Source organism: Strix aluco, chromosome 5 (assembly GCF_031877795.1).
Source record: "Strix aluco isolate bStrAlu1 chromosome 5, bStrAlu1.hap1, whole genome shotgun sequence".
NCBI lineage: Eukaryota > Metazoa > Chordata > Aves > Strigiformes > Strigidae > Strix > Strix aluco.
Genome location: NC_133935.1, coordinates 74,022,595 through 74,038,664, shown reverse-complemented (window position 1 = coordinate 74,038,664; position 16,070 = coordinate 74,022,595). Strand labels below are relative to the sequence as shown.

At 37.0% G+C, this 16,070-nt stretch overlaps 1 protein-coding gene across 9 annotated transcripts in view; it reads right to left on the bottom strand.

Moving 5' to 3' along the window:
• Window positions 1–16,070, bottom strand: part of ATXN7L1 (ataxin 7 like 1) — a 120,279-nt gene that overhangs the window by 25,806 nt on the left and 78,403 nt on the right. For 5 of the 9 annotated variants that reach the window (XM_074827808.1, XM_074827806.1, XM_074827805.1 and 2 more), the window contains one exon: window positions 8,438–8,660. In XM_074827808.1, coding sequence (XP_074683909.1) covers window positions 8,438–8,660 — 223 coding nt within the window. Of the gene's footprint in view, window positions 1–8,437; window positions 8,661–11,731; window positions 11,780–14,593; window positions 14,835–14,954; window positions 15,045–15,382; window positions 15,857–16,070 lie in introns of those variants that run through there. The other 4 variants (XM_074827810.1, XM_074827809.1, XM_074827811.1 and 1 more) reach the window with 4 other exon arrangements.

The window sequence follows — 16,070 nt, the reverse complement described above, 5'->3', positions numbered from 1 at the left end:
GGGGATTTTTTTGTTTTGTTTTTTTAAGATCCAATCCCCTACTACTCATAAACAAAATAAGTCTTTGGTACTAAGCAAAACATATCCCCTTACATATATGGTCTCATGTCTTTACACAAGCACATATCAGCTATGCGTATGCTGTACTAAACTCACCACGATAACAAAGCAGTTTGCTAACAATATTAATATTTTTAAACAAGCACAAAAATAATTCATTTGCTCAGATGTGTCTAGATGACATACTAGTTCTGGAAACAAGGAGAAAAGAGTTTTCAAGTATAGAAATCTTAACAGTGGTTCCTTTAGAAGAATTAAAATCTTTGATGAATTGAACATTACTAAAATGTATTTTTAATAAAATATTATGAACTGAAAAATAAAAAATTAGCTTGTTTGGCTGTTTCAGAGTAAAGTTTGCAATAATTAACTTTTCCTAACTTAACTACCACCATAGCATATTTGTGCCACTAACAAACATTTTCTTCTTAATTTAGCAGCAAAAAAGATTGAGACAAGTGATTTTCAATTCCAACATTAACATTTCTAGCTCCTATCTGCATGAGGAAATAACCAACGACAGCTGCTTTTTACCTACCCAACAACTGCAAGATTGGATGTCTTGTGGCTACCAATTAATATATAAATTATATACCCCTCCTTACTGAAACAAATCCAGAAAAAATATTAATTTGAAAAACTAAATTCTCAGATCTTTAAGCCCAGGTTTCATTGGAGGCCGCAAATGAAAACATCTCACTTATTCAGTTCTTCCCATACACTGCCTGAAGAGTTGCTTTTACCAAGTAGTTGACTATCTGCCTTGTAAGCAAATTCACACATGGATCATGCAAAAATGACAATTCATTCCACACTGAGCAAACAAAAGAAACACAAGTTTTCTTAAATACAAATGCAATGGTGATGTTTAAAAGGTAAAAGAAATTCCTGATCTAGAAGCATGAGAGTCTCCTTAACAGTATTCCTATCTTTTCCTTTCTGAATTGCACAGAACTAAAATAATCTCCGTAATTTTAATCCCCAGCATAAAGGTGACAGTCAAGGAGGCTGTCCCATGCAGAAAAACTTAAAACTCAAGAATTCTTTAATCTCTTGTTATCTTAACGGTTTAACTTGATGTACATGCTTAAAGGTAAAATGAAATGTATTTATAAAAAGTGTGAAATAACTCATTAGTGAACAGTACTCAAAGAACAATCTGCTTCTCGCACATCACTGTAGTAATTTTGCATTCTACAAGTGCGTTACTCGTGACATTTGTTAAACACGCCACTGCTGTTAAATCAGTATATATTCTGAAGTATGCTGGCATGTTGCAGTTCAGGTAAGCAGAGTTTCTTGCCAGAGACCACATTATTGTCAGTGTCCCAATTCTGCACATCACAGAATGGTTTGAGGCTTCCACCCCCCATTCACAAGTCTCACATAATTTCAGACTTCTGTGTCTGAAAAATCGCACCTTTGCTGCATTCTTCCTATGGATGGAATGATTAACAGGTGTGGAGTTTCTACAATCAGAAAAAGATGACTTTGAGATGGCATTCCCCATGGGACACCCTTAGGAAACATCAGAAGCAGGGTCCAAAATAAGTCAAGTCTTGACATTCCTGGGCTGCTGAAGATGATGATCAGGAAGTGGGGTGTGTGTGGCTGGAGCTGACTCTCCCATACTGAAAAGTTGTTAGTCTTTGTTCTAAGGGTATTTTAACATAGAAAAATGAACCTTGATCTAAACAATATGTATATAAAACTAAAAAGAAGATTTAGACACCAAAACATATTCTGGATCTGGAATTAAATTACATGAAGCTTCCATATCCTGTGGTACCATAAATACAGCAGTTAGCTAGTCAGAATGCAGATCTGACCACAGTAAAATGTAAAGTGCTGGCCAGTAACTAAGCAAAAAAAATATAACTTACTCACAAACCAGAACTGCATTAAGTATTTCAATGAATGTAAACATGGAGCTATGAAAGAGAGGATTTGATCCTCTACTCTTTTAAACTGCTCTGAATTTATTAAGTTAAATAACAGACAAAAATTACATCTCAGGGTGGAATTAATTGCTTTGCTTTTAAACAGATAGCAATTACATTTTCTGAAAATAGGAGATTTTAAAAAATGTAGATCAAGTAGTTTTACTATATAGACACATATGAACAAATCTTCATGCCCAGTTTCTAATATCTATATTAATTCAAAGTACTGATGCACAGTGAAAGGGTCAAGTGTATTATCTGGTCTAGTAGTAAAATATGGTTAATAAATATGAAAAAACTTCCTCTGTTTTGCAGTGCTCAGAACCTCAAATCTTAGGACACATATGGATGGATCACTGTGCTAAGGAAAAAGCCCAGGGTCCCTCCCTTGTTACAGATCAAGTCAACCTGCATTATGCATTTCAGCGCAGTGTAGAAGGAAAAAGAAAAATACTCCAGTATCTGAAGACACAGGTTCTATAGGACTCCTGGCAGTCTACACTAAATTATTTGAGATTTTAGAAGCTACAGATGATAATTTCATTCTGTTTTGTGTTTTAAAAATGTAAGCGGCTACTGCATTCAACATTAAGGAACTCTAGTTTCATCTTAGCATAACACATAAAGATGAATCGATAACCAAATGGCAAACTGGAAGCTGCACAGGACTGGTGACCATGGTCAACTACTAAGGAGTAAAAACGTAAATAAATCATAAATGCTTACACTTATATTTGATGGTTAAAGAGAGTTCTTTCCCCAAACTGAGTTTTTTTGAGTGAAAATTGAGGATTTGTTTAAAAAGTTTGTTAGAAAAATAAAAAATAAGGTTTTAAATCTTATTTACTATATTATAAAAAGAATTTTTGAATGAAGAGCCTTTTTAGATTTATTAAAGACAACTGCTGAAAGGGACAGTTAGAAAAACAACATGCAACAAACATAAAAACCAAGGAAGGGCACAGGACAATCAGTAAAAATGAGAAAAATGGGAGTGCAGACGATTGCCAAAGATAGGTGAGAAAAATCTGTATTCAGTAAAGACAAGTTCACTTTTTTTTACAAAAGAAGTTCTAATAATAAGAGCAGTATCTACCTAAAGGACAGTAAACTAGTTATTAGCAATGCAAAAATGACAGAAATGTTCAGTATTTCTTCTATACTAAGAAGGAAGCACGATAATACTCTCTAATCAGATAAAAATGTTTTTTGATTCCCTCAGTAAGAGTAAGTGCCAGCTGAAAAAAATCACACTTTTTTTTTTTTTTTTTTTTTTTACATAAGCAAATTTGGACAATGTGGCCATGAGTTCTAAAAGAGTTGGAGAGATATTGGGTGTCAGCATATTAATTTCTAATTGAATCTTGGAATATTTGGCAACTTAGAGAAGCTAGATGAGTGCTGTTGTTGCATCTACACTGAAAACCCAATCCACAGTGTCTTGGAAGAAATAATGGAAAAGCTAATAAAAATAAACTGATAAACAATTAGTTCACAGTTTTGTTGAAAATCAGACCTTGGCAAAGAAATCTGGTTTCACTTTTTGATGAGGTTACACCAGTTAAGCTGACAAAGGTAACTGTGAAAATGTTCTGACTTTTGAAAGGCATTATAAAACACAAATAAGAACAGTTTAAAAGCAAATGTTAAACAACATAAAATTAAACCCTAGTTTTTTAGAGCTTTATGATCCAATAAGAGTGCTTGCTAGGGGGACTTTTTAGCCATTATTACCAAGTCTGGCATGACTGAAAGCTTCACTGGTCTTTAGAAATAAATAAATACAAGATTACTGGTGATAACATTTGCTGATGGAATCAGGATCGAGGGAAACTAAATAATGAAGAGACAAAGGCAATTATAAAAAGTAGCATGGAGTGTTTGGTAATGTTCATTAATTCAAAAAAATATTTTAATACAAGCAAATGTAAAGTTACACAGAAATAACAAGCTCTGCAGTCTGCAGTGAAATACAGGGAAACGACATACTGGAAAATAGTGACAAAAATATGTAGTGGTCACAATGGATAAGCAATATGAGCTTTTATTGTATTGTTGTGCTTATATTAAAAAAGGGATACAGTAAATAAGATTAAGGGGCAAATTTAGTTTTCCTGCATCCTTGGTTATACTGATACTGGAACGTGGCTTCCAGTGTTGCTGACCAGCGGTTCAATACCAATGATGATGAAGTAGAAGGGAACCAGAAAAAGAGTAGCAGAATATCTGAGGGCTATACAAAACGGTTGCTCATGACAGGCTTCAAAAGTCCATTCTCTTTTCCAGATAAGATAATTAATTTCCTTCTGTTTTCTCATGTTCTTGGTCAGGCAGTTGGACTAGATGATCACTGTACATCCCTTCCAACTGAAATTACTCTATTCTATTCTATCTTACCCTATTCTAACTACTCCTTCAGCAGAACCTGCGACAAACTCCCAAAACAAGAGTGAATTTCCCTCCTAAGTATCTTGTGACAATTTTTTTTAGTTCCAAGCCATTGCTTGTCGCTGTCATTCCCAAGCAAGAAAAATACTTGTAGTATGTCACAACACTCCTCATACCTGGAGTTCCTTATTACCTCCATTTTCCTTTCTTCAGGCTTTTAAAAATTATTCTTCCTTGCTGTTAGGTAATTTTGCTGTTGGATTTTTTTTTTTTTTTGGTCATAACTATATTTATTCTAAAATCTCAGCCACTCATTCAACTTTTTCCAAATTTGCAAGAAAAGAAATTCACAAACATTGAAAAGCAAAACATTGCTCTATTCTGCATTGCTGGGATCGCCTCTACAATGTAATAAAGTATTTATGATTTAGTGTTAGAAAATGTGGTCCAAGTTAACTGATGAATTTTGTTTCCAGTTCCATGCTGCATTAGGAATATTCTTAAATCTTGACTAGCCTTCACTTTCTCAATCTCAGTATGAATAATGGTATTTCCTAACACAAAGAAATAAAGACTAAGACATGATTAAAAAAATTCTTTGAAAAGTGACATTATAAATTTTAAATGATTACCCACAGGTATACCTTTTTGATCCTATTTCTGTTTACAGGAGTGTCAGCTTTCTACATGTTCATGAAACCCACATAATTTCCATTTCATTTTCTTCATTTTCAGAACTTCTGGCAGGCAATGAATGGCTAATCCTCATGGAGGGAGGTCATAGAGACTTGCTTCAGCTGGTATCTCAGGGCTCGCTTAACACTTCACCCCAATTTTATACTGCCTCAGGATCAGGGGTGGGTGGAAATGAACACCCGGGAGCATCACAGCACCAAAATCCTCCATGGCAGTGCTCAGAAGCTGTGCTGGGGCACGGCAAATGAACAGCATCCTTTGGGCAGGTCAGCAGGGAGGGGAGAATTCCTGGCTCTGCAGGAATGCCTTTTATAAAGGGTAATTATCTGGGCTATTCTTATCAATTATGATCACTTGTTCACTATTATTGTTACTACTAATCATATTATTCTTTGCCTTTTTCTCTCTATTTTCTACCCTTTTGCTATCCCTTTTACCACCTCAACTGCAAGCTTCAGCAAACGATGGTTTACATTTATCTTGTGCACAGCGCAGTGGTGCTCCAGCACTGCTCCAGTCTCTAAGCACTGCTATATTAATAGCAACGATGTTAGAGAGATCCAGGGGAAAAAAAAATCAGAGCTGACAGATATTTCTGGATGATGTATTCACAATAATCCTTCATATTCCAACTACAGGAAGGGAAGTATTAAAACAGCGGCTACAAAAATTCTGATCATGCTTTTTGCTTTTTAAAGCATTCTCTGAGGTGCAACCTGAACCTCTGCAGCACATCTTAGAGCAATACAGGATGTGAAGAAGAGAAAGAGCTACTTGGTCAATGTTTAAGATGATGATTCAACCAAAACTACAATGAATTAAACAACAGAACAGTTGGGTTTACATGCAGGCAGGCATGATAACAGACAGATCTACTGGGCCATGCTGCTGCAGAGGCCATTGCTGAAATACTACTACCAATTGTAACACCTAAAATTTAAAAGAGATGCTGTATGAAAGAATCAGGCAAGCACAACAAAGGTTATTACAGGTCTGGAAAGCAACCATCACAAGTGATACCACTCCTGAATTAAGCTAATTTGATAACTGTCTGGAAGAACCTATGTCAAGTAAATATTTGTGGTATGAGACTATAATGTAACAGACAAAAGCACTGAATAACTGGAAGCTTCTGAGGATGATAAACCACAACACACTTGGATACATGATGAATCCTATTTGCATTGCTGAGACAAATGTATTTGTGTCAATTGAGTATTTCTTTCTAAAAGATAAGTGGGTGAAAGTCTATGGCTTGTACAGACAGCTGAATGGAAGATACACTCTTAAAATACAGTAAATTTTATGAATAATTTCTCCTTTAAGAAAAATCAGACCTGCTGAATATTTTTAAAATTCTAAATAAAAATTATACTCCACTAATGGAATGGGAACAAACACTTTCTTCCATAACAACTGTCAGCTCTCTATAACCTGTGATGATTATCACACTGGTTTTATTCTTTAACAAGTCATGTAATCTAAGGCACTTAACACTAAATTTTGAAAGGCAATTTCACTGATCTCCACTTCAGACTGTGGTTTGTTATGTGATGATTACAATATCTTTAACTACTATATGCCTCATTTTTCCCCACTGGTAAACAAACCCACAGTATTATCTCCCAGAAGAGCTGCAAGAATTGGATAATTCACAGGTACAACTACTGACATATTCATCGCCAAAGTATTAACAGAGCAGTACAACAGTTTTAAACAGCTACATCTACCTTGTTCATCAGCAAATGTTTGGGATGTTCCCAATGAAGGGAAAAGAGATTGGTGGAAATGCTCGGTTATTTTGTTCCCTTCCAGCTTTTACTGACTGACAGAATGCCATCTGTTGCCAGAACGGAAGATATTGTTTATAGATTCAGTTAGTATTCTGAAATGTGGATATGTAACTTGCTGTCTGTAACGCTAGGATGAGAAACAGGTTTACAGTCAGTGGTGTTAATACTCTAAAGTCCTTTCTGATTTTCTTTTAATTAGACTTAAAAAAACAAAGATCACCTCCTGTATAAAATTCCTCTCCAACATTCAGAAGAAAAGGTCACTATTCAGTCAATACTACTTTTTTTAATAGTAAATGAGGCACTCACACCTTAACTAGAACAGCCTCTATGTCATCTGTGTGTATGTGCGTGTGTAATCTAAACACCCAGATCTTCTATTTTCAGAATTATATACCATAATTGTCCCCAGTGCTCATCGCACTTACAGAGATGGTGGGTTCAGATTTATAGGAAGATTAGACTTTGATCAAGTTTGTTCCAGTGCAGGGTAACTTCTACAGCTAGGCAGAAGCTGTTCTCTTTGAAATCATACCAACTAGTGCCTGTTTCAAGGCAGAAGACATGAGCTATTACTTTAACATAATTTGAGTTGTTTGTCATGAGTGAATGGTTTGCATTAGATATTTACTGCTTTGACAGCCGTGTACAGAAACCCTACCCAAAATCATGACCTTCTTATGCTAGATATTACATATAAAAGGGAAGGATCTTCACACAGTAAGTAGATAAAACTTATGAAAAAGGAAGTCTTACTATCTCAAGTTTACAGACACAGAACTGAGGCCGAGGAGACTAAGGCGTAACAGTAGCCCGTGCAGAACCAGGAACTGAATCCAGATCTCGAGTCACCAACCTAGTGACCTAATCACAAAGCATCTTTTCTGTAGATTACTGAAGACAAAACAGTTTCTTATGGGATAAAATAGTGACCCAGTTCTGCTCTCATTTACATTTTTGCAACTCTGCTGCTATCATCACAGTCACGGGAGGATGGGCCTGGCAGTCTCAAAGCCTATATGTGTATATATATCACAGTACATGATGTAAGATGCCCCCAAAATAGTGATTTTTGCAACCAGAATTTTCTTCTGTCTTCTTATAACGCATCAAACATTATCAAAATACAGAATGAACAGCAGCTGCTATTGAAGATAAATGACTATAACCAGTAAGTTTTCATGAACATCAGATAAGCCAATATTAAGAACTCTGCAAAAATTATCCTACTATTTAAAAGTATCAATTTTAAGGGCTGATACTGTAATGGAAGATGCACCTGAAAGACAGCAAACTGGGTCAATATCTCACTTGCTACATGTATCTTAGAAAAGCAGACATTTGATAGAACATCAGAAAATCCAGTCCTTTCTTCCTCTTCCTATATATTTTTTAACTTAAAAACATCCCTGTTTTCTCCCTTAGGAAATTTAGAGGCTTCAACTGTAAAATTAGATGATGAGAATATGTACTTTTTTTAATTATTGTGAAATATACATAGATATAATTGTTTTTTTGAACACCAACCTCTTCAGTAACTATTATTTTGGTACTTACCATGGTTTATCCCGTGATACTTTTGAAGGAAAGACTGTGTGCTGTTTGCTACTGGAGGTAAGTAGATTGTCTTTGGGCGTTTTGAATGGCTTTGAGTTGCTGCTGACAGGGTTATGGCCGCTGATACAGGATTTCGGTTTCATCTGTACTAGGGATGTCCTGGAATTGCAGGCTGGAGAAGCTGGAGAAGGGGAAGGTTTACACATTGAACCGTGTCTTCGTTCTGTAATGGAAAAATAATAAACTTTACACCATTTCATAGGCTAAAAGAAAAAAAAAGAAGTCAGGGAAGAGGAAATCGTTCCTCTCTATGCTAGTTACAATGATTTCATCACTTTGAAAAACACCAGTTCATTACTTTTGTGAATGTAATCAAGCCAAATGATAATTAAACTAAATCAACTCCATGAAGTGCTCTGAAAAATGTAAAAATGAGTAAAATAAATACTAATAATCTATCAGAAAATTTCACCAAGAAATCTCAAACTATTTTTTAAGCAATAAGCAACCACCAGCATCTGTGTGAGGTACATTAGGTGTCCCAGCTCTTTCACGTAAAGTATGTAACAGCAGCTCAGATGACTCGGTGAAATACTCTGTGGCAGACATGAGATTGCTTCTATAATGGTTTATGAAGAATTCACGTGACCCAATTTACTTAGTGACTATCTTGTTTCAAGTTTAATGGAAAGTTATAAGGAAAACAACCGGAAGACTGAAAAGTAGCGCAAGGTCTACTGCTCCCAGCTGTTCCAGAGAGGCAGGCTCTGCCTGGTTCATAGCTTGAAGGTTATCTGCAAGCACCAATCAAGGTAAAAGCTTATTTTTTTCCACACAGAGCAAATGGCAAGTGCAAAAAAGGAGGAAGTTTATGTATTTGTTACAAACATCGCATCTAGAGGTCAGGCCCTTGTGTAAGCACTGTTCATGCTCACACAAGAGACCTCTTAAGTACTGCAAAAAGCAAGGCCCTGCTGACCCCACAACAGGAGAACAGCATTCAGGACAGGCAGACTTCAGTAAAATTGTTTGGGTTTGGTTATTATTATTATTGTTTTTTAAAATCCAGATGTCCTACCCTTGATAAATAAAAAGATTGTTTTAAGAAGGTATTTGGCCATTCTTTACAAATTATATACTTCTCCAGGGGAGAAGTGCTAATGCTTGACTAGCTGACTGGATCACAGTGTGCTGCAATGACGGGCTTGGTGCTGTGAAATTAAGCACAACTACAAAATATTACAGGAGACAGGAATTGTTTTTTGCTGAGATGCGCTATAAATCCTTAACAGTCCCGTCCTCCCACTTGCAGGAGCACCCTTTCCCCAACTCCTTTACCCTGCAGCGAGCCAGCCCCGGTGCTCCCCAACCAGAGGCAGCAGGTGGCAAGGGCGGGCTGGGGAAGAGAAATTTTCCAGTCGGCAGCAGCCAAGTCTGGCTTGCTGGCACCCAGGCACTGAAAGCCTCCAAGGCAGGGATCAGCCAGGTACCCCTGTTACTGACACAATAATCAAACGCAGCAAGCGTGGTGTAATTACAGACTTTGGACAAGCTGGAGTTTCTCCTTCAACACACAGCGATTTTCCCTCATCTAAAGCCTTCAGCATTTAACCTGAAGAATCCAAGTGGATGCTACTCTTAGAGTTTGTGCAGCATCGCCCTGTCAGCCAAGAGCAGGTTAAGGAAGCAACAGCAACCTGCTGCTGCAAGGGAAGGTTTTGTATTTACATCATCAACCCTGTGCTTGCTAGTTTGATATTTCAAGGATAACTAAGAAAAATTTTCCCACAGAGAATCAAAACATGACAATTTGTCTGGCATCCTCACAAGTAAAAACTTGCCAGTAGCAGAAGGATTCATCCATGATTAATTTGCAATAGGCGAATACCTCAAGAACAAAGATAAATGCTTAAAAAAAATTAAAAGAATATTCCAAACTGTTTCTATTATATCTCTGATGACTAAATAAATGCATTTTCTATTAGAGATCAAGAACTTCTGTATCTTTATATTCACAGCTTTAATTACAAATGCTGAAACTCCCTCCAGATTCTCCTGCAACTGAAGAACAGTCTTGATTTTTTTCAAATACAAGAAGTATCTCCCCTCAACCCCCAAATTTCAACTGTCATTTGCCAGTTTTCACCCCACCACACACCTCAGTGTGCAGCCTCTGCCTTTAAAAGTCCTTCACAGGATGCAGTTAATTTACATTCATTTCACCTCACATTTGTGGTAACAAGCATGTAAGCTACGCATCTGCCTCTGAACTGCAGAGTTCCATCCACAGAGCATTTATTTCCTTAAATAATAGTTACTGTTTCAAGATTCACCAACCTTCTCAGCAACTACTTAATTAATTTAAATTAGCTTAATAAAAATTTGCAACTTTCCTATTATTTACTTGAGGACTGATGAAAAAGAACCACTACATAACCAACAAAACCAAGCTGTATATAAAGTGAAACTTGGGAAAAAACATGATTACCATACACAAATTATATAAATTCAGGATTGATTACTCTAATCTTCACCACAGCTACTGGTTTCCCCAAGACCAACTGCCTTCTAGTATACTGTGTCTTTGATATCATCCCTATGGATATATTTGGAAGTGAAATACACTACTCTGTTATTAAAATTAATCTTCCGGAAAGACGGACATTCAAGATACTGACCATCTAAAATTATATTTTAAAGTCATCTAAGTATCATATGCCATAGCAAGTTATTTTTTAACAGTCTCTTTACATTGGATTTTTAGTCAAGCTAAATGTTTGACGCTTTCCCTAGACAACTTTCTCAATTTATTAATTCTCAAGAGCAAACCAGTACATTAACTTTTGATTTTTTAACTATAACAGAAAATGGTGGAAGAGGCACTGTTGTGATATGACAATATAATATAGTGCATCCCACTATTTTAAATTAATATTTACTTAAAAGATAGGGAAGGAAAAGATTACAAGATTACTTATTTTATCTGAGCGTCAGATTGGTGGTCATTCTTGTGATTAGAACCAACTGCTATATTTGGCATTCCCTTTTACCTCCTCAAACTGCGCTCTTCCCCCAAAACATGCTACAGAAAGTCTTCCACGTTTTAGATAGACACTGATACACATTTGAGAATCATCAGCATTACCCAGCTTCTCTTGAAATTTCCTAGAACAAAATGGAAATTATGACCACTGTAAAGTCATACAGGAGGAAGAACATAAATGGCCAGTGCCATACAACCATCAGTTGTTCTCAGACACTGCTCAGATGGGTAAAATCTGCATGTTTACTCACATAAGTGAAAGCCACTTTAGTGTCAGCAGGAGAAGATGGCAGCAACACCTTGCAGGTAGGGCCACAGTGGAGAGCTGGAAGAGTAACTCCCTCCAAGGGGGCAGAAAACCACTGTTTGAGCTGGGCAAGCAGAGCTGCAGAAGGCTGTACTTGCTGAAGGCATGAAACCTCATAGACAAATATCGATGGGGGGGGCATAAATCATAACTAAATATTGATCTATTTCTTCCCAAGAACTATTAAGGTTGCCTCTCACTTCCTCCTTCCTTACTATGTATGAGGTAGTGAACCAGCCTTAGACATTGGTAATAAGTTTCAAAGAGAAATAATGGGAATACATGACAAAGCAAGAAGGCCGTCAGCTGTCAAAATCAACTGCTTAAACCACAGTGGCAGTGCTCCTCTATCAAACTGAGTTTCCTGGTCACATCTGTTTTTTAAAAATTCCTACTAATTTGTCTATTCATATTTTTTATATATATATACAAGGAATTACACACAATATAAAAATCTGCTATTGTACAGCCTATGTAATAAATTAATATGTGAATAAAAGACATTTGCACATCAAATAGTTGTTATAAAATTAAATAGTCACACACTAACACATTCAGGAGACAACCAGCCATCTGTGTAATAATTTCTACGCTCATTTGCAGTTCATGTGAAGACAGATTCAATCTAGCAGGACAGGTGAACTTGCACACACACAGCTGTGGACATGGCTGTCCCTGTTTACATACAGAAGCGGCATAGTCACTGGACATAAATGAACATCAAGTAGAATTAAAATTTTTGCCCCTAAAAAATGAAAAAATCCTGCACGGCAACTAGAAAACCAGTTATCGCTCATAAGATACTAACCTAAATTCTACATGCATTTCAGTTTCTGCAGAAGCTTGCAATGCTATGAATGTGTGCTCAAGTTTAAAATATGAAAGAGAACTTTTCCGATTCACTTAAATACTTCCAAATGGATGTTTACACTCCACATAAATAACAACACATATTCTGTTTTGTTTCTAAATAGCAGTTGCTGTCAAATCCAAGAGCAGAGAGAACACAAGCAAAGTTACAATGCTCTTTACCACATTAATCCTTCTGCAACCTCTCAGCTGTCTCAGTGTAGCCACTGCAGCAAGTGACAAGCAACATGTGACTTCTGCTGTCAAACAGTTAATGTATTAATGACATTCATCTCAGAGGAAAGTTTAACACTTTCTCACTGAATTAACTGCACTTTCTAAAGAATCAATTTCAGATCAATATCTGTTATTTTTTCTAGTTAGTGGCAAGGATTTAAAAGCCCAACACTACACATCGTCATAATGCGCACTGCAAACTGTGCATCAGTAGCATTACGAACCATAAACTATTCCAGGAGATTCTCCACATCCTATGGAAACATGGATATAGTCCAACTTTCCCAGCCAAAGCTGAATTGTTTGTAGATGTGAAGTCCTTATGTTGTTGGAGACTTAACAGTCCCTGAATCTCCAGAGCTTCTCTCCCATGCCCTTGTACTCCATTTCTAATCCTCCTTCCTGCATCCTACACAATGCAATCCCCTACCTTTCCCCAAAACCTCTGCTGCAGCTGCCAAAGTCCTCTAGGTCTGCCTTTGAATCTGTAATTCCACTGGATCCTCTCTGACGGGTCACCAGGGAATACTAGCAGCTGTTTTGCAGGAAACGCCACATCTCCTTCTAATCATAAGCAAAAAAGCAAAGCAACTGAGAGGCAACACGAGCTCCAGAGCCACAAGCACAGCGTGTGGGAAAAAGAGGCAAAACCACATTCTGAATAAAAAGACTCTTCTTGAATTTTTGCCTTGACTCTCTCACATTAGATCAAGCACTCACGTAGCTCACAGCAAACCTTACAGACAAGGACACAACAGTAAGTATGTTGCCAGTAAAATAAGCCAACTATGTGTTTCCAGGTGGACTGCATTAGTTTTGTACCCAAAAACGTCTTTGTATGATCCTGAAACTGCAGATATCTCTAACTTGGACTACAAACAAAAAACATTTCTTAGTATATCCCACATACATCCATTCTTACCCCACATGCGCTACTCAAAATTGATCAAGTCAAATGAACAGTTCTTGCCCCCAGTTAGTGTCTTCTTCATCGGCGAGACACAGAAGATTGCAAAGGATAAAAGTCATGATAGAGCGTGAGCGTAGAGAAAGACATGCCTTTGGTCTTTCAGTATTTTTTTTTAAGGTAGTTGAAACAAAAGAAAAAAAAATCCCTCTAACATTGTCAGAAGAGAGACACTAGAACTTTGTCAGCACCAGTCATTTTGAAACGTGACTCTCATTTCGCACAATCCGACTTCCTGCATACAGGAGGCCTAAAGCAAAAATCAATTTTAGGTTGACCCATGAATAACTCACGAGACCCAGTGCTATGGATTATAACTTGGTATTACACTTGGTAAAAACAAACAAAATATAATTGCTAAAACCCAGAAAGGTAAGAAAGTTATTTGCTGTTAGCAAACATTTACAGAATAATAAAACTCCTTTTAAGCCTGTATTTATCATAACCCTTGAGCTCACAGTCCTTTCACTTAAAATAGCATAAAGTAACTGATCCAACTGCCCTTAACACAATATGAATACTGTTCGTTATTCCCCATTTATAATATTTAAGCAGATGGTAAATGAAATTTAGTATCTCATCCACAACATGATTCTGTTCCAGTAACATATCACAGTCTTGTTGATCAAGATGTTACTTATGGTAACTCCATACAGCACCTATGCACAAATGACAGTTCTTCTATTTACAGTATATCATGAAGAGTTTTGTTGCACAGCCCCTCACTATGCAAAGTTGAGTAAGTATACTTACAATTTCAGTAAATAATAAGTGAAACCTGCCACCTTGTACTGATCCCATTTCAAAGTCTGCAAATGTACTTGGCATCAGTTCTAATAAAACCAAAAGAGAAAAATGCCACACATGCCCGAAAAGCGACAGCCAGAGACCAGAAAACTGAACAACTAGACTGCTTGCAGAAATGTGTCATCCTGCCGTAACTGGCAGCTGGTTCATAACAAGAGTTCATAAACACCTTGTAAGCACTTTCATTTTGCAGCTACAGTCTGAAAAAACCTAACAAAACCCAGTACGTGAGGTTAAGCAAAAATAAACTTGGATTTGAGGCTAGCAAACTACAGCATAACGTTGCAGGACCGAACGATAACTTTACCAGCTTTTTTGACAAAACACTATTCCAAGTCCAGCTGAAAAAGTTTGGAAATAATATCCGCAAACCGTTCCACCCTTCTTGCACTGCGCACTGGAAAGGAAACAGCACGGTCGGTTTCATTTTGATACTTCTTGTAAACTGACAAAGGAAATAAACTGCCAGCTCAAACCCCCAGACTGATCCGCTGCATAAAATGCAGCTCAGCAATTGCAAGCTTCATTCCAGGTCAAATGACATAATTGGGAAATTATCAAGTGCTAAAATAACCACCATTCTGCTGGTGTTTATTTACAATAAACACAAGCTTCACTTTCTGAAATAAACCCACTAAAACGATTCTCCATTTCACAAAGTCTACAAGTGAGTAGGATCAGCAAAATTATGCTAAACATCCTGCTAGAAGAAGAAATGTAAACTGAGCCACTTACAGAGAGGAGCAGGCTGCCAACTTAATCTGATTCTACGACGACTGTAAACATGTACTTTTGGAACGTGAAACGATTCACATTGCCACAGATGCCGTCAGAGAAACACAGCAACGTGATTAGGTATTCTGCACACAGTAAAAAATCAGGCAGATGACCTGCTGCAGCAAATACCAGATCAGCGCTCGCACACACCAACTGTTTTGACTACAGGCACTTGTTAAGCACCAAGTTTCAGGTCCTACCAGTTGGACACCAGAACTGATCCTGTGCCAAGAACAACAAGCGCTGAAAACGGCTGCGTGGGTTTTTTTTTTTCCTTTTTTTTTTTTTCCATAATTGTTGATACAACTCAAGTAACTGCAGAAATGAACCAAAGTGCAAAATTAAAAGCAGCAAAATCCACAAGTGTATATTTAGAGGAAGACGCTGCATTTTTTCTTCCTTGATTCAGAAAAGGAGGAGGGTGTTTGTATTTAACACAGTAGGATAAACCTGCTGTTTTCCTGAAAAATCTTTTATTTATGGGATAACTTCGCATTTGCCAGGGTAATGATAAGAGGCAGGAGGAATAATCTCTAGAATATCACTAAATTACTCTTAAGCGGCCAAATCTCTTAAAAATGGCCAAATTCCATAAAAATCCACACAGTCAGCATTTCCCAGAACACTTCCATTCCTCTTCAGTAGA